The sequence below is a fragment of the Rhea pennata genome, chromosome 2 (genome assembly GCF_028389875.1).
Source record: "Rhea pennata isolate bPtePen1 chromosome 2, bPtePen1.pri, whole genome shotgun sequence".
NCBI classification, from domain to species: Eukaryota; Metazoa; Chordata; class Aves; order Rheiformes; family Rheidae; genus Rhea; species Rhea pennata.
The window spans coordinates 101,569,812-101,593,292 of record NC_084664.1 but is presented as its reverse complement, the minus strand read 5'-3'; the positions used below and the strand labels follow the sequence as shown (position 1 = coordinate 101,593,292).

At 34.2% G+C, this 23,481-nt stretch overlaps 1 protein-coding gene across 1 annotated transcript in view; it reads left to right on the top strand.

Moving 5' to 3' along the window:
* Positions 1-23,481, top strand: part of ZNF236 (zinc finger protein 236) — an 87,490-nt gene that overhangs the window by 52,125 nt on the left and 11,884 nt on the right. The window contains exons 17-30 of the mRNA XM_062568089.1: positions 1,203-1,354; positions 2,667-2,773; positions 2,873-3,024; positions 3,139-3,351; positions 3,840-4,119; positions 4,584-4,687; positions 9,954-10,319; positions 12,253-12,398; positions 13,580-13,826; positions 14,510-14,689; positions 17,667-17,819; positions 19,014-19,204; positions 21,347-21,478; positions 22,670-22,867. Of these exons, the coding sequence (XP_062424073.1) occupies positions 1,203-1,354; positions 2,667-2,773; positions 2,873-3,024; positions 3,139-3,351; positions 3,840-4,119; positions 4,584-4,687; positions 9,954-10,319; positions 12,253-12,398; positions 13,580-13,826; positions 14,510-14,689; positions 17,667-17,819; positions 19,014-19,204; positions 21,347-21,478; positions 22,670-22,867 (2,621 nt within the window). The remainder of the gene's footprint in view (positions 1-1,202; positions 1,355-2,666; positions 2,774-2,872; positions 3,025-3,138; positions 3,352-3,839; positions 4,120-4,583; positions 4,688-9,953; positions 10,320-12,252; positions 12,399-13,579; positions 13,827-14,509; positions 14,690-17,666; positions 17,820-19,013; positions 19,205-21,346; positions 21,479-22,669; positions 22,868-23,481) is intronic.

The window sequence follows — 23,481 nt, the reverse complement described above, 5'->3', positions numbered from 1 at the left end:
TAAGTTATAACCTAACAAATAATGCTTTCAGGGTTTGTTTACATTTGTTACTTTTAATTCTATGATGTGAGAGGTAGCATATAAGCAATTTTTTTCTATATTGATAACAGTATTCTTTTGCTGTGAAAAGTATCTTCTGGGAAAATTTCTACTTAAAGCACATCCCAATGTTTGATATATTGTAATTCAAAACACTCTTAAAGCATTGGCTTTTGATCTTTGATGCTATAATCATCTAATACAGGTTTATTTCTACCCTGTTTTCATAATCTTCATCCTTGTTGTCCATTAAAGGCAAACTGCACAGAAATAATAAAACGGCTGCTCTTATCTTAGTTACTGATAATTATGGTTTATTTTTTTTTCTACATAACATTGTTTTTTTTTTTTTTTTTTTTTTTTAATATTGGAAATGTTAGAGGGTAGGTGGATTGGTAAAAGAGCATCTCTAATAACATAGAGACCACTGCAGTCTGAGGTATATTTTCCTGACTCTCAATCAGCAATATTATCATTTCATTCGTTCATTTAGCAAATGAGATAATTAGGATCTGATATTTAACAAGAGCAAAAACAAGCACAAATTTCAGTTTTTATACCAGGAATATGAGTGTAAACACTTTTATTTTTACTTTGCAGTTTGCCTTTGAGAGGCCTTACTTTACTATTATCTAAAGAGTGGGAGTATGTGGAGGAGATCCAAAGTAGGAGATGGGGTTACTTTATCAGAAACTGGAGTTCTCCTATTGGGTCATCTCCTCCACTCACCCGCCATCCTCCCCACTGAGCTTTGCATCCTTGTGATCGGCTTCCAGTGTAGTTAAGGGAGCGTGGTACCAACGTGGATAAAGGGAGATGGGTCAACCTGTTTGACACATGCATGCTTACGTACAAGAAATTCAAAATTTCAATGGCTCTAAGGTAATTGTGGCATCCTGAAGAAACTTCAAACAGTGTTGTTCTGTGGAGGAGATTGTCCAATAGAATTCCAGCCAATGGTAAGTAACCCTATTATGCATATTATGTAGATGTCAGAAACATTTTTGTATTTTGCCACTCAACAGAGAAGAGTATAAAATAAGTATTAATACACTGTAATATTACTTAATCTCATTTGAAGATAGTCTTCCAAAAAGTGTGGTGTTATTCAAAGTCCTGTTGCACATATTTTCTGGAGTTGTGACTGTCTTAATTTTTGGCAGGTTTTACAGTGAACGACAGCTACAATCAACAGTCTCAATTTCCAGCTGTACAGCAGCTACAGGATTCAAGCACACTTGAATCTCAGGCTCTTTCAACAAGTTACCATCCACCAGCCCTTCTTCAAGTTCCAAATACAGATACTATTAATGTAGTAAGTAATGCTGGAAGGCAGAATTCACTGTTCTGTGTTCAGTGGTGATTTTCTTGTGAACATAGGTGATGAGGTGAACTCTGAGAAATCAGGAAAGTTTCAGATCTCTTTTCTAGATTGCTCTTGCTTAACAAGAGCAAAAACAAGGAGGGAAGACTAAATGAAGTGACCTGGTTATATGTTTCTAAAAAATAATTGTATGTTTTGATGTTGTAGACTTAAGAAAGGATATAATAGTATAAAGTAAAATCGTAAACCAAAAACTTAAGAGTAGATATAATCTTATAAAATAGCCTTAATTTCATTATACTGTCATCTTTCCTAATTCTTAAATTCCAGACAAATTTTCTATGGCTATAGATATGATCAAGCAATAAAAATAACATTGCAAATGTGCGTTGATCATTCATGGAACTTGCATATTGCACTGCATAGTGTTCTTTCATGGTACTCATCTGTTTAGACTTTTAAAAGAGTTTGATTGCTAAAAACACAGTTTAAAATGACTTGTTATTATCCTAACAGTACCTAGCATGAATACTATCTGTAGTATGTGAGGCTATCTTTAGTACACCGAGCTGCATTATTTATATCCCTTTCATACATTTCTGCAAGGGTAAATGTTAGTCAGAGAATTGAACTGGATTTTAGGAACCTGGAAGGGTTTGAGTAATTTCAGCCTACAGCATACAGGCTTTGGAGTTTTCTTCTCTTCAAGTCTTAGAACATGCTGTCCTTCTGGAGTATTACTCTGTAGTTGTTGCTGCACGAAAATATCATTGAAGAAGTATTGAAAACTGTTGTCACCAGTCTGTAGAGCCTATGGGATAGTGTAGTGGTTATCACATCTGCTTTACATGGTGAAGGTCCTGGGTTCAAGCTCCAGTGGAACCAGCACCAGGAAATCTTTGAGAGGTTGGACAGATGATCTCCAGAGGTCCCTTCTAACCTTACTGATTCTGTGATACCTTGCTGCTGAATGTGGGGATCATACTGTTTAGAAGGGCTTCTGTAGCGTTAAATACGATCTCTCAAATGTCAGCTCTAAGAGAACTGAGAGATATTTTCCTAGATTCATGGAGGGATGTAAGTGCACCACTTTGTTTACATTCAATAGCTGCACTTCTTGTTGCTTTCCTTTTCACTTTGGAAAAGAGAGAGAGATTATATAACAATTTATAAAAGAATAGATTTCTAGGATAATTTTTATTATTTATGTCAACTAAAAATGCTGTAAATTTTTCTTGTTTGTGTGTGGCTTTATTTCAATCTTGTGTTACTGAAATTTATTTGAAGCTTCTTTGATTTCTAGACTACTCGCTTGATACAAGATCAGTCATCACAAGAAGAACTTGAATTGCATACACAACGGCCTCATTTTCTTGAGGATAATGAAGATCAAAGCAGGCGTTCATATAGGTCTGTTGTACTTAATTTCTAGATTCTGTCACAGAATTGCCTGAGTATATCGTGGGTTTTATTTATATGCAAGTAACGACAATAATTTTCTTTTAATAGATGTGAATATTGCAACAAGGGTTTTAAGAAATCCAGCCATTTGAAACAGCATGTACGATCACATACTGGTGAGAAGCCTTATAAATGCCAACTTTGTGGCCGTGGCTTTGTTTCCTCAGGAGTTCTTAAATCACATGAGAAGACTCATACAGGTAACAGAATACTATACTAGCTCTATATTTGCTTAACTCAGGTTTGGTTATTGCTTATGTCTTGCATAAGTAAACGTATACAAACTGTGTGCTACTTACTTGTTTCTGTTCAAGGAGTTAAAGCATTCAGCTGTAGCATTTGCAATACTTCCTTCACAACTAATGGCAGCCTTACCAGGCACATGGCGACTCACATGAGCATGAAGCCTTACAAGTGCCCATTCTGTGATGAAAGCTTCCGAACCACTGTTCACTGCAAAAAACACATGAAAAAGCATCAGACAGTCTCATCAGATGTAGCAGCAGCTACAGAAACTGGAGGGGGAGGTAAATTATGTTATTTGTACTCTTACTATCCTTACTACATAAGAAGTAAAAATGTTACAGTGAATTACATGAGTGCTATAACAGTAATGCTATAAATTATCCTTTCAGCATGGATAATGTCTGGAGTCACTACAACTCCTATTTTATGTAAATTGTTGAAAGAATTTGGTTCTCCAAGAGTTTCTTCAGTATATTAAAAGTAACAGTAATAGTGTGTATTTCCCATGTAGTTAGTTTAGTGTGACACTAAAGTAGGATATACATATTTTTACCCAAAATTACTCGTAGCTGTGTTTAACTTACAGTAAAAACAAAGATTAAAAATCCTGGATTTTTTAAAAAAGATATGCAAACATGCACAGTTATACCTTTGAAATAGATTTAACTCCAAGCACATCATGCAGTGACCATATGTTTAATAATAAACCTACTGTTTTTTTAAATTAATCTTACAAATTAAACACACTTTTGTGGGTTTCTTTTAATAGTTACATGTGTTGAAGATGATGATGAGAACTCTGAAAGAACTTCCAGAAAATCGCGACCTGGTGTCATAACTTTTACAGAAGAAGAAACAGCGGAGCTGGCAAAAATTAGACCTCGGGACAGTGCCACTGTCTCAGAAAAAGTTCTTGTCCAGTCTGCTGCAGAAAAAGACAGAATTAGTGAGATCAAGGATAAGCAAGCAGAACTGGAAGCAGAGCCCAAATATGCTAACTGTTGTAGTTACTGCCCAAAAAGCTTTAAAAAACCCAGTGATTTAGTCAGGTAAGGAGTAGAAAAAATTTCCATTAATTTCCTAAATTCTTCACCAGACACCTAGCAGTAACAGTTTCTTAAGACCTTTTTATGTCTAAACTGTAATTTAACAAATAGTTATATATGTTTTTCATGTTACAAATGACTTAAAAATATATATCAGAGAATATATTGCATACACATGACTAAAATTTCTTTTCATGTTTCTTATTTCCTACATTACTAAAGTAATTATTACAAAGTTGTATCATAAATGAATTATTTCTTGCAATAGGATATGCATATAAAAACATGAAAAATCAGTTTGAAAAGTAGTAAATTCTGAAATCTTTTGCTTTACTAGTTCTTGTTAGTGTAGTGTAAATTTAAGTATTCTACTAATTCTAAAATTAGTAAGGTGCAAAATAGTTCTAGTAGCTGAGATTTTATCTAGAAGTAGAAATTCACATACTTACGTTTTCTGGAATTATTAGGCATGTTCGTATCCATACTGGAGAGAAGCCGTATAAGTGTGAAGAATGTGGGAAGAGTTTCACTGTAAAATCTACTCTAGATTGTCATGTTAAAACACACACAGGTAAGTAAAATTTTGAATGTCTGTGTCTAGAGCCCAATTACTTTCTTAACAGGCTTTTTTAGCTGAATGTTCCACAAGGAATGGTGCATTTCACTATTAGATGGGAAATGGCAATGTGAGGTGAAATTTGGCACTCACAACATCATTAAATGAATCATATTATGGAATTTTGAATAAACTGTATTATCAGCCTACGTCAGTAGGCTTATAAAGTGGCTATTGTCTCAGCATATGGAAAAATTATGTATATTTCTATAATATTTTAATTTCCAACATTCTGCAAAATTGCAAGGCTAAATGATCTTCCTGAGCAAGAAGAGTGGAGTTTGAGGATTTTATAAAATCAAATTTAAGATATTATAAAAGTTTGAGTATGTGCTGCTAAAAAGTTTGAAAAATAAGAGTACAAAAATTTTGAACAGTTTGATCTTAGTCATGCAAGTTGAATATAAACCAACTTTCATGATTTTTAGGTGTTACAGTAATTTTTTGTATTACTGTGAGAGAGATCTGTTTTTAATTACTATTATTTTCCAACTCTAATCTTACGTAGTTTCCAAAAGCTCTCTAATTAACATTTTATAGTTGTTTTTTCTTACTATTGAACTTCTCTCAGAAAATCCTGAATTCATTAATTTCTAAAAGTAGCTGCAGTTTTGGTATGATGAATAGAATGTTCTTTTTAAAAATACTGAAAAAGACAGCTTATATTGCCATGATATATAATTATTTTCTCATGGAAGTTCCCTTTCCAGTTCAAGTATGTAGTCTATTTCTAGCACTGTTTTGTTAGGCCAGGTCTCTGTCTAGTCTAATACCTTGTCTTGAATAGTAGCAAATGGAATGAAAATAGCAAAGTTGGTCATGTTCCTGCAGCTGCTAGCAGTTTGCACCTTCTGGGATTTTTTTGCTTGATAACTTTAATGAGCTATTTTTACATTAGTTTAATAGTTTTCTGAACCCATCCAAACTGGGGCCTCCAGTACATCCTGGGTAATAAGTTCCTTAGTTGGAATGTGTTGTTCAGTGTGCCATCCAATGGTTTCATTCTTACATCCTACAGTTCTTGTATGTGAAGATTTAAGGAGAAATTATTTTCTTTTTTTCCTTTGTCCAAGCTTTTTATGATTTTATGGACTTACATTCAGTGAAAAACAGTTTTTTAAGTGAGTATTTTAATATACGCAAAAGATTTTTCCAACCTGTTGTTCATCTTCTCCACATTATATTTTACGGTGTTGTTGACAAGCTCAGATCCTCATGGGTACCTAGAGAACTCCCTTACCACCTTTCATCCTTGTGAAAATTGGCTATTTATTCCTTCCTACTGTTTTCTGTAATATAACTATTTTTCTTTAATCCAGGAAAGGACTTTGTCTTTCATCCTGTGCCAGGAGTTTTTCTAAGGCCCTTTCATGTAGAACCTACTTAAAACTCTGAAAATCCATGTACACTGTTCTCAGTGAGAATCTGGTCTCCTTCAAAGAGCTCTCATAGATCTATAAGTGTAACTTTAACTTTTCACTACAAGAGCCCCGTTGATTCTTCCCTATTACAACTCACTTGATCTTATGTTCCTTTGATACCATTTGTTGTTATAATTGCACTAGCTTACCTCAAATGGGCATCAGTCTAATTGGTGCACAGTTTCTACATTTGAGCCTAGATCTCGTTTCAGAGGGCTGTTTTAGGCTGTGGTCAGCATCTCTAGTTCATCAATTTTCTGTTAAGTCATATTTAGTTTGTTGTTTGTGACTTTTTTCTGCCCTGTTTTAATGCAACTAGGTGTTTTAATTCACCTAGTAACAGTTCAGTTTGAAAAGCTCCTCTTGGCCTCCATGATAAAAGTAAGTTGCCTCTCTGAAAACCTACTGATTTCATCCATAGTGAAAATTGATGCACAGAATTAATTCTAGTTGTGTACAGTAGCTTTACTTTTGACTGCTTTTATTTGAGTTCTTTCAAACCAGCAGACTGGGGTGTTTTTGTGTTAAGAGGAAAAAAAATTTTTTTAGATTTTATACCATTAGCACTGGATACATTTTGACTTACTGTACTACAGCTTAAACTTCACTTTCCAGAAATTATTCTCTTTGCTTCAGTTGGACTTCTAAAATACGTCTGTATTTCTGGTCACTTCATCTTACTATCTTAAGCTTTTTTTGTAGATCAAAGTCTTTTAATATGCAATATGTGTTTTTTCTGTGTGTGTTTTTTATTTTTTATTTATTTTTTTCCCCCGAACAGCTAGTAGTGTCTATTAAAATTGCCATAGTGTCCACAGTTATTTACTGCTTGGGTAATGGTGTTAATTTATTTAAGCAAGCATTCTCATTATATGTTTCTTTTCAGAAGTTAACTGTTCCACTGAAGGGTGTTTTTGGCTTTCAGATTTCTAAAGAACTTTGTAGTATGATTGCTATTACAGAGTGCCTTTTTTAATAATACTTAAAACTAGGTTTTACATGCCATTGAAGATTAACTCAAATTTTAGGAGTTCTTTGGCTAAGCGCTTATTTCTTGCTATCTCATCCTGACATAGCATATACTATACATGTAGATAACTGAAGTCATATGTTGTTATATTTCTGCCTTCATGGCTTTTATAATTCCTGTAGTATGTAAGAGTCTTTCCTAATATTTTATCTGGGTAGCCAGAGCATAATGTAATCTTGTGAATGCAGTAAACTCATTTAATTTAACTTTATTAGGAAGCAGTTCTGCTTCTCTGGCTTTTGTCACTCTTTTTGTCATTCCTGTATAGCTTTGCATCCCAAGCTGTGACAATCTTTTCTCCAGGTTCCACTCCACTCCTATTCGGAGTTCTAGTATTTGTACAAAAGCACATGTCAGGTCTTGAACTGATCAGATATATTAATGTCCGCTTAAACAAGATGTCAGATGTTGAGCTAGCTTCTCATTGTTTTCTACTTAATTTTCTTAATAACTTCTTTATCCTTTTTTTGAAGCTACAAACTTCTAAAGCCTCATTCTCATGACCACCCTGAATTTTATACTTTGTTCCATGTTGGCTTTAGTTTGTAAACACCCAGAATAGCTTTTTAAATTATGCCAACCAAGAGCCTGGTTCTGTTTTGGTTTAGATAGAGCTTCCTCTTGAACCTCATCTATTCTGAAAATTTTTCCTGGATCATCGCTACATTTAAACTTGTCTTTCCTGTGCTGTTTTCTTATCTATGTATTAAGCTATGACCTTATCCTAGACTGTATTACCAAAAACATTTCAGTGAATGCTACTTAGGACCTTTACAAACTTACCTAACCTTACCTATTTTGCCTCCAGCAAAGGTTACATCCGCATATTCTTTTTTTGATCTGAGATCCCCATCCTGAAAATCGTTTTCTCCTTTTGAAGAAATAAATAATTGTGGTGAGGAAGTCACCTCTTCAGCTTTAGTGTGCATGTTTTTCTTTGCTTTAGCAGCATTGGTGCTGATAGATGGGAGAGATGGGTGTATGCTCACGTCACTCAGATTTCAGCATTCTTCTTCAAGCTCTTCTAAATTAAGCCATTTATTTCCTCAAGATTACCTTAACCACCTTTGATATGTCTCTAAGGACTAAAGTTTACGTGTACTGTATACGTATTAACGTACAACCTGTCTCGTGCATAGGTAAGGATATATAGGGGTCTTAATGAAGTAAAATGAGAAATCCATGCTCATTTTGGGGACCTTTACTTCTTTTCTCAGTCTTTCAGAGAAGAAAAAATATTTCATATTTTGTGATGGTTATTTTTTGTGTGGGAGGGAGTGCAAGGTAGTTTTCTGCATGGTACTTTTAACGTGGTAGACACCTTTGCTGCAGTCCAGATCCCCTTTTTCTCCGTGGTTCATGATGTGCTTAGGCTCTTTGTGGTCTACTATTTTACTGAAATAGAACATTGCCAGACACTTGCTTAGTTTTGTTGAATAAAAAATGCCATCAGTGTTTGTCTTTTAATCTGAATCTGTGATTAGAAATAAGCTGAATTGTAATTCAGAAATTTGATGAGAGATTCTTCCGTGTGAACGAAAGCCAGAACTTGATAGCAGAAATTACAAGCATAACTTGTTTTTGTGACCTGAGAATCAACGGTAAATAACTAGCATTATCAAAATGCAGTTGTACCTTTTGTTCTGGAAGTTGAGTCAGCTTTGTTTAACAGTTGATCTAAAGGTTTACCAAGTAAAACGATTAATTTAGACACTCTTAGCTTATCACAACTATGGAGAAGTCATGTTTTTATTCTTTTGGAATTTTGGACAGCTGTCCAAAATGTGTTGATTTCTTTCCCTTTTTAACTAGGAACCAATGTGATACTGAAAGGCCTGGGAGTTTCAGGAGTTAATTGTGGGTTTTCAACTGCAATGGTCAAGGGCATGTTTTCTGCCAGATACTTGCATTGTGTTTTTTGTGCATTGTACAGTTGCATGTATAGTTAATAAAATGAACTACATTGTTAATGCAGATAGCAACAGTAACTGTAGAGCACTCAGGATTCCATTTGAGACAAAGGGTTTTTTTTCAGATACAATTCAATCTTGTGGATTATAGTGAGAAGAATTATACATGTCCAGACAAGATTTGTGCACTTCTGTGTACTTTTTTTTTTTTTTTTTTTTTTTTTTTTTTTTACTTCTGGAAGTTTTATTTTTGAATATTCTCAAATTTATAGATGTTACTGATTTTTCTATTTGCAGTCCATTAGTGCAAGCAGATATTGCTAGACAGTTTCCTGTGAGCATACTGAGAATGTTAAGGATTGAGATCTTTAAAGATTGTTCGATAGAGGAGCCTTACATAGGTAAAGGCTGAAATAGAATAGTAAAATTGCTTGAGTTAAAGAAGAAATGAGCAGCTATGTAAGGCTAGCTAAATTATGAAGAGAGAAAGCTTTGCAGAATCTCTAGTCTTATGAACTCTGTAATTGAGCAACTTGGTTAGTCAAGAAGGTGAGAGATGATGATGATAAGGATACTAGCATCAAGGTGACCAAATAAAGCTCTGAATGAGAGTTTTGAACAGCACAATAGAGTCTTAAAAATTGAGAGAGTTTGGGCAGGGAGAAGTGAGAAGATATCCTTCATTGAGATTCTTAATTCATTTGAAAAGCAACCAAAATTATGAAGAAAAATACTGGTTATTTCAAGTTTATTCTGTTCAATTAGCTTAAAATCCATAATATTTAAATTACAGGACAGTGTCATTGATCCTCTTTTAGGATTTTTATCGTTTTCATTTCTCTTCTTTTACATTTTTCCAGGCCAGAAGCTCTTCATTTGTCATGTATGCAGTAATTCATTTTCTACCAAAGGGAGTCTAAAAGTACACATGCGTCTGCATACAGGAGCAAAGCCGTTTAAATGTCCACACTGTGATTTACGGTTTCGTACTTCAGGCCGTAGAAAAACCCACATACAATGTCATTATAAACCAGAGACAAAGAAAGTTAGGAAGCCTGTCACGCGTACTTCAGCTGAGGGACTACAACCAGTCAGTCTTCTTAATTCATCCTCAACAGACCCTAACGTTTTCATCATGAACAATTCTGTTTTGACAAGTCAGTTTGATCAAAATTTGCTTCAGCAAGGACTTGTGGGCCAGGCTATCCTTCCTGCTTCTGTGTCAGGTAAAAATGAATGACTTTTTGGTGTTGGTGTTGAGATCAAATACTGAACTTTGCTTTCTGTTAGAGTTCACAAACCTATGCCAAACTACAACTTAACAGGTAGGGGTTTGCTGAATTCGTGATTGGATGCGCGGTAACACCAATAGAAATTCAATTATTTCTAGAATGAAGAGATCGATGTGTACTAGTCACAGTTAAACTGAAAAAAAATCTCTTCAATTTAGCTGTGGTGTTACACTACAGAAAGGAAGAAAATAGAGATAACAAGTAGCTAGAGTACTTGTACTTTTTTAGTTAGACCCTGATGTATTTCCTTAAAAAGGAGAGAGAAGCAAAACGATTACTGTCTAAGCCTTCCATTTCAGAAGATCTATTTTGTACTCAAATATTAGATTATAAAGCAAAGAAAGGTTTGTCTACACTATTTATTTACATAATTAATCTGAAGAGCAGCTTTTAAATGTACATGTTTACTTGAACATGTGTTTTCCTGTAATGAGTAGTTTAGAGTAAAAACTAAAACAAATAAATACACTTGGGAGATATGAAAAAACTATCAGTATAAGCATGTATGTTAATTAAATGCTAAGAGTCTAAGCCTACAGCTGTATTAGCATATTAAATGTGCTGCAGACCATTCTCTGACTCAGGCTGGCACCAAATAGTCAGAATTCATTCAATTAAGCTCTCAATGTTGCATGTAAATACCCTTTTAAAAATGGTCCTTACTAATTTCCAAATTATTTGGGGAATTGTGTTAATGTTAGTTAGCCCTAGGCAAAATTGGAACAGGGACAGTTCAAGAGTAGATAAAGTTCTGGTGTTTGGAAATGTTCCCTGGTACTACTTAGAGTGTAGTCTTGAGCCCTGTCTGTCACTTCTGACAGTGAGACTTTTTCTATATTGTTTCTGACGCTTCTGTCAGTGCATATGTATGATTTTGAAAGTAAGCCCACAAATTCACATTATTCTATCAGTCACATATTTAACTATAGTCATTCTAGCTTGTCTGATTGGACCTAACATGAACCTAAAACTGATGCACTTGAGTTCAAAAGAAACTTGATGGATTCCTTTTATGATAAATTTGTGATTAATACTGTCTGAGGTTTGCTCAGAGTTTTGAGTGAACAGAATAAGGACTCTCTAGCATGTTTAGATGTCCTAAAAAGTGACAGGAAACTATTTAAATCAGGATTTGTGACTTGCATTTTTTTCTAGAGCAAACGTTTCTGTTGGATGCATTGCAGAGCAAATTTATTATGATAAAGGATTATACAGAGGGAAAGAAAGATGTTTCTGAAGCATTGACCAAAGGAGACTAGTTGATCACACTAAAAGTGTTTGACGAAGATGTTTCAAAGACAAGATGGTTTTTTCCATGCGTTTACTTAATATCACTTAATAACTTTTTAAGATGGGCTGTTCAGCTTTTGAGATTAGAAGCTTCTAAGCTCTAAAGATTTTGGATTTCAAATGCTAATTTACTTGCCCACCACCACCACCATGTGAGTGTGTAGAATAGCCTTTAATTCTTTCTCCAGCAGTATTTCTGTACTATGCCAAATGATGCAATAACCTCCTTGATCCTATATATGTATGTTCAAGGTTATAGCCTGTACCTATTTAGTGTAAGTGCTTCTTGTATTTAGGTGCAATACACTCCAAGAAAATCTGTTACAAATTTCTACAGGTTTCAAAGCTTGTCTGGAATAGTTTCGAAAGATGTGAGTTAGTGCTCAAATAATAACTACCCCTAAACTACATGGAATTTACAAAGTTTTAAAACTTCATAACTGCTTCAGATTACTTTTTTCTTCTTAAATAAATGTATAAATGTAACTTCAATTTCATTTATAAAAATTAGCAAGCTAAAAGAGGAGGCCAATAATGATAAAGAAAAACATTATAATATGACTGTTTTCTTTGGTAGCTGGAGGTGACTTAACTGTGTCCTTGACAGATGGTAGCTTGGCCACTCTAGAAGGAATACAGTTACAACTTGCTGCTAATCTGGTTGGACAAAATGTTCAAATTTCTGGAATAGATGCCACCAGTATTAACAATATAACATTACAGGTAGGTTGTTCTCAATTTCTTGCTTTTAATTTTATAGAGTCAATTTGAGGGCTGAAAGAAGCTTAACAAATATAAGTATTTCTGGAAAAGTTGCCTTGATTTGAGTGTGCTGATGTGCAGCATTGTACCATATTAGAAAGGTTAGACAATAGCTGCACAACATATTCTTCTGGTTTGATTTCTTTCTTTCAGTTTTTCAGGATTTCTTTTCACTGCTCTGATTACTTTAAAATGTATGTTTCTTTCTTGTAATTGCCTGTTGTCCTTTAATTATAAAAGCGTTTTGCTATAATCTCTTCTGCCCCTCGCCCGACAAAATACCTCAAATTATTGCAGAGTGTGTACCTTAATAAACAATGCCTCCATTATTTGGCAGGCTGCCTATGTTTAAATTCAAGTTTTACACTCTCATTGAGATGATAAAAATGAGCAATAGAAATATCTTATAGAAAAAGATGAGATAATTCAATTTCAAGATTTATACTTAAAATGATGTGAAGGAATGGATTTGATTAACTAATTTGTATTTTCAATTTCATAAAATCATTTAAGTTGGAGGAGAGCTGATCCAACCATGAACCCGGAGCATAATCATCATCAAAGTTGCATTAGGGTGCTCATAGCACAAGTATTCAATCAGTTTTAAGCCTAAACTAAATAAAATTGTACTTTAGCTTTGTCTCCCACAATTTGCCAAACAGTCATCTCTAAAAAGTAAATTGTCTATTTATAAATATTGAGAACAGATGTATGAATGGAAAATGGAAAACTATGTAGGATCTTTAGGACTCACGTAAGGAGGTGGAAAAAAAACCAGATAATTTATGATACCAGTTTTCACTCCTGCTTCATGCCTTTTCACTTTCAAAGATGTGAAAACGGTGATAAGTCTCACAGCAGTGAGACAGTATAGGATGCCAGGATTGTGGATACATGTCACTACAGATAACATCCCAGTGGCCAGCATGCTTGATGTAATTATGCTCACAATTTCCCAAACATTTTGTTGGTCCTGAAATGAAAATGTATACCTGAAGCTGAATAGAATGTTTATGTATGGACTCTCTATATACAAAGATATTTTTTAAAAAAATAAGTTTAAATTTATAAAATTTAAATATTTTATAGACTTTATTCAACTATTGAATTCTGAGTTTTTATTTAAAATGTTTGCTTTTCAGATTGATCCAAGTATTCTGCAGCAGACATTACAACAGAGTAATTTACTTGCTCAGCAGCTTACTGGGGATCCCAGTATGGCTCCACAGAATTCCTCCCTCCAGACATCAGAAAATACAGTGCCAGCTAATGTGGTTATTCAGCCTATATCAGGCCTGTCTTTACAGCCTGCAGTAACATCATCTTCAGCTAGTATGACAATAGGATCCCTATCTGAACAAGAGCCTGTGCTGACAACCAATACCAGTGGTAAGCATTATCTGTAGTCTTGTTACACTTTCAGTTTCTTATGTTTAAATGAGATACTCACAGTGATTTCTGTCTTTTATTTGAGAAATACATTGATGATCAGTTGCTATTTTAAGTTTGATAAAAAGTAGATGTCAACAAACATAATTTGGTTGTTCAGAAAACCTAATAGAACTTAAATAGATTTAAGCTTTAAGTTTATAAATGACATCTGAAAAAAAGTCAAATTTTGTCTTATAGACAGCCTCAAGATTTTGAAGTTCTATGTAAATTGAGATGCAGTTCATTATTTTTTAATTAGAAATACCTTACTTAATAAAGTAAACTTACACTTCCTGTAAAAGTGTATTTGGCATCTTTTACAACTTTGTTATCTTACCTATACTTGCTAAAAACTTCTTTCTTTCAGAAAGCAGAGTGTATGATGCAAATATTGAAGAGAATTTATAGTCTTTAGAAACATAAGATTTTTATTCTAAAGATCTTAACTTGTATAGGAATAAATTAGATATGGAAACAATTTCTTATTGTTAGATTTTAACCTCAAATATCTTTCTTTAGCTACACTTTTTTTAGTAGTTCAGAAATTAAAGTAGTAGTTGCTTTTAAAAGTTCTATCTATTATAAAGAAAAGGTTATCATGTAGTTATTTTGTTATTGTTGTTCTATCCATTTACATTTAGGTGCACAGGACATCTCTCAAGTCATGACTTCACAGGGTATGGTGTCTTCTTCAAATGGACAACATGAGATAACTTTGACCATAAATAATTCTAGTTTGAGTCAAGTTCTAGCTCATGCTACAGGTTCCACTACTACAAGCTCATCAGGAAGTCCTCAAGAAATCACGCTTACAATATCAGGTTGTTATTTTTAATGATCCTTAATGCTACCAGCTTTCCAGTTTATAAGTAGTGTTTGAGGATGTTTCCACTGTCCACAGCTTTCCTTCAGTGTATTTTCAAGTTTATCATCCTTAAAAGATAGAGTATCCAGATTTCTACTTTTGAAAACTATCTGTGTTAGCTTTGAGGACACATAAGGTTGATTCCCTCCCTGTTCATAGAGTCATAGAATCAGTAAGATTGGAAGGGACCTCTGGAGATCATCTAGTCCAACCTGCTCAGCAGGGTCACCTAGAGCGTGGTAGACAGGGTTGCATCCAGGCGGGCCTTGAATATCTCCAGAGGAGTAGATTCCACAACCTCTCTGGGCAACCTGTTCCAGTGCTCTGTCACTCTCACAGGGAAGAAATTCCCCCTCACGTTCAGGCAGAACTTCCTGTGCTTCAATTTCTGCCCATTGCCTCTTGTCCTGTCACACGAGACAACTGAATAGAGTTTGTCCCTGTCCCCTTGACACCCTCCCTTCAGGTACTTGTACACATTGATAAGATCCCTCCATATTATATTCATAGCCTTGATTCAACAGATATTTTTCTCAGCAATAAAGCCAATAAAAGCAGTTCCTACTTCTTCACTGTATCTTCATTTGAGATAGTGCAATTCAAAGATAATGCTGAAATCAATACAAATAGATCAGGGTAGGGGTTGGGGCTGAGTCTGCTTAATCTAGATTTGCTTAAATGCCCATGGAATCATAACGTTCTGATTTTTCTTTAGGGTATACTGTTCAGTATTTATAATATGTAGTTAATACTTTGGGTTTCTTTGACTGTTGAGACCAAATTTTCTACTGCTTCTAAGAGCCTCATCCCATATATAGCATGAGTAGCTTTCCACTTCTCCTGAAGACACTTTTTAATCTGCTTCATTACGTTTTCTTATTAGATACAATAGAATATTTATTTTTTATCTCTCTGTGCCTTTTATGTAAAGAGGCTTCTGTTGAGATTTCTCACAAGAGGCTACTAAGAACTAACTAGTCCTTCAAACAGAAGTAATGTATTGTCTTCCAAAAAAAAAAAAAAAAAGTAAAGTGCTAGAGCAAAACCGGCAGAGAGAGAATATTCAAGTTTTGTCCTTTCTTATGTTTTCTGTAATGGTGATAGTAGATCTTACCTTAATGATGAGAAAGGAGCACCTGTGTGGTGGGGTTAAGCAGACTTGTAAATTCTAGTTTTGAGGTAAGACAAATCCTAATAAGATGATGAGGTACTTTAAAAGCACTTAATTGCATGTCATGAAAAGGCAACAAAGCAATTAGTGAAAGTTGTACAGAAAATTAAAAAGTGAAGCAGTTGGGTATAGAAAAAGTTGTGTACTTGTGATATTTAAATTTCGTTTCATTATAGGAGAGAGGTGATAAGCATTATGGACAGTTTGGTACCACCTTGGAAGAAAGTACGTTAAAAAGTGAACAGCGTTTGAATGCCTGAAGAGACGATGCTAAATAATACAGAAAAATAAGATTGTCTTTGTAAGGGAAGGTTGCCTGACTTTGGCAGCTGCTGAGATTAGATCTGGCTTGTAGGACTCCTCAGCATCATTCCTGATAGTAACCTTCTCTGTCTCTTCTTGCATCCTCAAGTTACACGCTGCCAAATTTGGTCACTTCTACTTGAGGTAGAGGAGATGCTGTGGCCTGATTTGGCTGAGAGTACTCTGAGCAGGTAGAGTTGCTTCATATGAAAAATAGTAGTTTACCAAATGAAGGAATTAGAGTACTGAAAGACTGAAGAAACAGAGTGAGAATGGACTCTGGAAGTGTACAGCTGCTTTAGAACTTACGATAATCCAAGGAAAGATTTTTTGATCTGTGCTTCAGGATTCACCTTTCCCATTTTTTAAAATAATAGAAAAGTGAACAATAGATAGATATGTTGCACTGGCTGATTGCCAGTTGCTCATAGCATTGTAGTAGCCCTTTCTAGATGTTGCACAAAGAGCTGCACAACAGTATTGCACAAACACTCTGCAATTAGGTCAAAACAGTCAGAAATTGAAAAAATATGTATATATTTAGGAAGCTGTTGTGGAAAAAATGATTAATCTTTTTAGCATGGGGTGATGATACTATTATCAGATTTCCTCCACTGTTTGATTTCCAAACTGTATAACCATTAAAAGCTGTAGACATCTGCTTTAATATAAAGAAAATCTGCATATAAATATTAGTTCCAAACCTGAATTCATTGTTTCTTGGAATTTTCTTAAATTCAGTAATTGCAACTTAATTCCAATGTGAGAACTTAAAACTCTTTCACTAGGTACTTAATTTGACTCATTTGCTTTATGTTACATGCTGAAAACTTTTCTGCAACATGCTTAGTGTTTTTAAATGTGATGACAACAATGTCCGGGTTAAGATGTCAAGGTCCCATACGTGTGTTTTTCTAGACAAGCTTGTTCACGTATATTCTATCATGCAATGGAAATGGAATACAGCTGTCCCAACAACTAATTAAATCTAGTTTGGTTTTCTGTTTGTTCTATGCCTGTTAACTATTCCACAGAATAAACACCATGTGAAGTGTTACTTTTCCAAAAGAAGATGTGTTCATTGCAATCCACTATCTGTATAGTAGATATAAAAATTAGACTTATAAAATATAAAGATATATTTTAACCATTAACCTTTAGTTTGCTAGATTTCATGGTGCCATGAGGTCAGTGGCTTGAATCTAACTAAATGAGATCATTATTTGCTTGAAGATCAATAACTGTGTTTATCTACATATTAGTGTCTAAATATTCATAATTATATCTATATTAAAAACTTGCTTGCCCTTTCCATAAAAATCTACATGTGAAAAAAACAATTCTTGTGTTTTCTACTTTTTTTTTTTTTTTTTTTTTTTTTTACTTTTCCTAGTACAGTAGTACAGTAGGAGAATAATGTGGAGACATTTCTGTTATTAATAGAACCAATTCTGTTTAGGCCAAGATCTTATTCAGCATAATTCTGGAAGCAGTGATCTGAATGGCAGCTTAAGGCTGACAGCGCCAACAATCAACAATCAGACTACAGGTGCTACATTAACTATAAGCAATGACCAGCTTCTTTCTCAGGGCACTTCACTAAACACTCCAGGTATGCAGGCATTGATTTTCTAAGAAAAATAATTACATTTTATTAAAACATAGGTGTCAGCTAACTAAATCAGAAATGGTTTGGGCGTTAATCTTGGCATTACAGTTAAGGAACTAAATGGCTTTGTGTTTTTTCTCACTGGTCTTAAACCCTGTTTTGCACAGTTTAAATGTTCTTTTACAGAGAATAAGAAAAAAGTGAAAAGGAGAAGACATGTCTGCAACTAGAATTTTTGAGTCTTTAGAGGAATATTGTAGGACTATTTCTGTAAATTGCAGGGTCGAAAATGTCTGTTGCAGACACATACTTTTTTATATCAAATTTTCTCTAATACTCAAGTCATATGAGATTTTATATATATATATACACATATATATATATCTATGCATAAATAAAATATAGAAATGTTTACACTAATAGTTTGATCCGTTAGTTCTTAACACAGCGCGAATAGACCAAATCAGTTTCTTCACTTTTTTTAGTGAATATGTATACTTATTTTTTTTGTCTTCTTTTTCCCTTCGTATCCTTTTCTAGCTTCCTCTAATGCATATATACGTTTATAAAGCAAATCAACTTCAATGTGAGACTGTTGGGAGACCTACCCTTAGACTGTTCAATAGAATTTGGAGGTTAAGGCATGCTCTTGCATGAATTAGTAAATTAAGTAGTCTAAACAAAGAGTTCCGTATGGTAATTCCTAGCGAGAGCCTCTACTCACATGTTGTAGAATCTTAACTATTATAAAATACCTGTGGCATGCTGTCTTTTGGTTGTTTTTTGCTTATATAGATTAGCTTCCATTTTTGTGGGTGTAGGGGATACTGTGTTACAGAGTTTTCAAATTCTGTTTTTAGTATCTTAAGTTATGGGACGTTTTACTGAGAATTGTGAAAGCAATCCGACTATGTAACCTGTGACCTGAAATTTGTTCAGGTATTCTTTTGGCAGTGAATCATACCAGACATACAAAGCTCTGGCTTTATAATGTTATATCTATTGAGCTACATTAAGAACAGAGTAATTTTTCTCATCTGACTTCTCTTATGATTTTGACAGATTTTTAGCTGTTAAATTACTTACTTGCTACCAAATTGTAAAGCTATAGCAAAAAAAGGAACTATTAAGCTAAATTAAGGTCGACAATGAGAGTTTCTGTAACAGATTTTAAAAAATATTCTGTATATTTTCCAGAACTTAATACAACGAGTGGAACAAACCTTCCTTCCACACCACCCATATCTCAATCTACAGTTTCCACCCAGAACTTGGTAATGTCTTCATCGGGAGTTGGAGGAGATGGTAGTGTGACCTTGACTCTTGCTGACACTCAGGGAATGTTGTCCGGTGGTCTTGATGCAGTTACACTTAATATTACTTCACAGGTCAGTCCCTTTAAGACAATGGAATACTCCTCTGAACTGACAGATAAAATAATGTTATTGTCTTAGATAGCATGAATTTGAAATTGTGGTTAGGAAGTAATTTTGTCATGTAAATACATAGCATTTGAAAATTCGGTAACCTTTCCTTCTTTCTACCAAGAGGATGAGTGTACTAGCATCTAGAAAAATAAACTACTTAAACAGAACTGCAACTAATTGTTGCAGTTTTTTACTTTGAGCACAGTGTTTCTACCATCTCAAAAATTCTGTGATCAGTTTTCTTGATGAACTGCTGGTATGTATTGCTAGTACAAGTAAGTCTTTAAGAAGACAAAGCTTGCTTAATGCAGAACAGTTTCAAAAATACTGGAAACAGTTTCTTCTCACTGTAGTTTTCATGTTTTTCCCTTATTAAGCGAAAAGAGAGGCCAGTAATGAATGCTTTTGTGGGTACTCTTAGTTCATTTCTTGCCTGAATCATGGAACTTTTAGATTTTACTTTCACTTTCTCAAGGATTGGAACAAATTATATAGTAAAAATTATTTTAGAAATGTTAGTAGTGAATCTGTCATCTCTCCTATATTCAGATGTTCATGTTCATGAGGGATAAATAGTAAAATATATATATACATATATATATATATATATATATACACACACACACACTAATTGTTATCAGTCAGCTCTTTACTTTAAAATTATATACTTTTTTTTTCTTCTGGTTAAACTGTGGTTGTACATTTCAATCAATACAAAGTGATATATGAGTTACTGCTTTATGATTTTTTCTACTGGGCAAAGTGGCAAAGGCCAGTGTCTCTTTCCTCAACTTTTGTAAAGATTCAGATTTTGATCATATAGTCCTGTGTTGAAGGGTAGTTAAAAATAATTTTATTTGAGCTGAGGCAGATTAGTAAATCTATGATAGCAACACATTAAAAAGACGTTAATATAGCACCTTCCTTTAAAATCTTACTCCTCAGTCTTGTCACCTTGAGAACGCCAGTGAGTATTACATCAGCAGTAATCAGTAATACTGTTTAGTATTCCACAGGTATCTTAGCAAGTAGAATGTATAGAGAAGGGATAAAACAAAGAGAATAATTATATAGCATTAGAAGAATATCTAGTGCAAATGTAAACTCACTGTGAGATTGACATTACCAAGTGGATTATACATTTAAAATTTGTGCTGTATTCCTCTGATTTCTTGGCCTAAAGTAGGTTTAGGTTTGATTTTACTTCCTGACCTGTATTAGAAAGTGTATGTGTGTGTAAATGAAAGACTATTTGTCTAGTATATGGTGTGATTAAACACGCTGAAGCAAAGTCTTTAAAAATGACTATATTCTTCTCTCTGCGGTATTACTCTGAGTGGAAAAGTACTTATTAAACAGTTCTTGTAACACATTTGTGATTTCTGACAGAGTAACAAAGCAACAGGTGGTTTAATTTCAGACTGTGATGAATTAAGCAATGTGAGTTTGGCAAGGTTGGTGTTTGTTAATAAGACACTCCACCTGGTGCTAAGTCAAACAAAAGTGAAATTCATTGTTTGACACTATCCAAACACAGATTATGTTGTAGAAATCTTGATAAATAAGCAGGTAGTACATAAAGATAATGTATTTCCTTGTGGTGGGGGAGGGGTCATTATTATAGAAATAGAATGAGTAATGTGATGTTAATACAGTTCTGTGATGTATGTATCTTAATTTTGTGTGTTCAGGAAATGGATTTAATTAAGAGGTTTTTGAAAAGTAAAGTATTACGAGAAGGAAAGCAGGAAAAGCAGGAAGCAGGGGAGAGTTAAATAGAGAAAGTATCGGCTAAAGAAACGAAGATGAGGGAAAGCTGAAACATTCAGCGGTTGACAAAAGGCTGGGAAAAATTAATCTGAATCTCTATTCTTACAGGCTTGCAATTGTTGCTAAATTGCTTTAATTGCTTAAATTACTGACTTTAAAAATGGAAGGGGAAAAGGAAAGAAAACAAGCTCTTGCTCAGAGAAGATTCTGAAATAGTCTTAAAAAAAAAAAAAAGTTTGAGTCATAAAAATAACTTACCTGACTGCAGTTAACTGTTTAAGTATAATTGCTCTTCCTTTTTCGTCCCCTGTTTCCCCCCTTTTCGTTTGACAGGGTCAGCAGTTCCCTGCTATACTCACAGACTCCAGCCTCACTAGCCAAAGTGGTTCAGGCTCACAGCAAGTCATATTGGTGAGCCATACACCCCATTCAGCCTCTGCAAGCTCTGATGAAATAACATACCAGGTAGGTGCAATTTATTTCTATATCTCTTGGACATAAAGGATATTATTTAGTCAAAATACTAAAATGATTCCTCTACATCTTGAAAGCAGGTAGGCTGATGTCATTTTCAAAAAGGTTTATTTGGAAGAGGTTCATTGTGACCTCCTAATTAGGAGTCTCTTAAGTTTTGAACTAAAACAACCCCTCTTTTTTCCCTGTATATGCGTTTATGTGTGTATTTATATACATACATACATATATATCAAAAGACAGTAATGTGCTTCTTCCTACAAATTACAGCATCATGGTCTTGAACACAGAATTTTCTAAAACTTTGCTAGTAAATTTTTAGTTAGATTATAGAAATACATTAAACTGAGAGATTGGGAAAATATTAATACCTGTTGCTATGCCTTTTCTAGTCTCTGTTTTTACCTAGCTGATTTAATAATGGGATAACATGAACTCTTTTCAGCTTCTTGTATGTTTGAATTTTAATAGAATTTTTTTGCAAATGTGAAGTATTAGAAAAGCTAGCAGTAGTGGTACTCGTTTTTGAGCAAGTGTTTGTGATGAGAAGGAAAGAATTAGCCAAAAATTATTTTTATATGATCCAGGGCCAGTTTATAGAAAACGTCACTTCCTTCAAACACCCTAATTGATTAAAAAAAAATAAACACAGAGACTCCAAACTCTAAACTCAACTCTTATGAACTTTTATTCAGTTTCAGAGCTTCTAAAACTTTGTTTGGCAGTGCAAAGTTTTATTTCCATGTGAAAATAGATTCCTCAATGGCAAAATTAAACAAGTGGAAAACATTTCTGTAGTATTGTAGAAAACTTAGGAAAATCGGAGATACTTGCCTCTTTGGTTGAAAGTTGAAAGGCTGAGAGTCATCTGAGAAGTTCAGGAATATAGAAAGAACAGTGTAGGAAAATACTATACATTCAAACACATTCTACTTTTTGGACATGAATTAATGGCGATCATACTTATTCTGATCTTTCTGTTTTTCTAAAATACATATATTTGATGATTCTTGAGCAAAGAAATATAATTTTATATTTACTCACAATTTGATTCTCCCCTTTGTGTTAGCAGGTTGATTGCAAGTAATCTCCAAACCTTGGTCAAGTTGGAGTAGATTTTGCAAAATAAACCACCATTGAGTATACCTATGTAATTACATGACTGTATTTAAATTGTTACAGGTGACAGAGGTTTCTCCTAATGTGACTAAAAGCAGTCAAGCAGAAAAAGAAGGTCGTGTGCACCAGTGTTTTGAGTGTAATCAGACCTTTTCTTCTGCCACTATGTTGATGCACCATAGCAAAGAAGTCCATGGCAAAGAGAGAATACATATTTGCCATGTCTGCAATAAAGCCTTTAAGCGGGCAACACATCTCAAGGTATTTAGTAACAACAGCCGATTAATATATTAGTTCAGTTTTGTGTTTTGGATCTCTTGCAGTGTTACTGAAGACTACTTGTCCTTTCTTTATAGTGTGTGATGTGTACATCTGGGAGAGGGGGTCTAAGTGATAATGTGTATGCAGACAGAGAACTTTTCTTTGGAGCATAGAGAAGATTTTAATGCACATATTAACTACAGAATGAAAAAATAGGAATGTGAGGAGTTCACTTTATTTATGTATTTGCTTATATATGGCATCACTGCCAATCCAGTTTTGCACATATGCTTTTAGAATGATCAGAAGCTTCTTGCTTTGCACTCTGTTTGAATTTTGGATGATCTGTCTTGTGAGTATGAGACACGTTTACAGAGGAAGCATTTGTTTTAAAATATCCTTGTATTATTGCTGTTGTCCAGTGCTATTTTCTCTGTAGTTTTCTGTAGGTTATGAACAACTTGATAATAAGTATTTTTAGAAGATTCAGTGGTGTGACTTTAATCATGATTATAGAATGTTCTTTTCCTATTAGGAATATTGGGCCATATGTAGTAGACAATTGGTCTGTCCAAGCCAGTATCCTACTTCTGAGAGACTCTAAATGCCAGTGC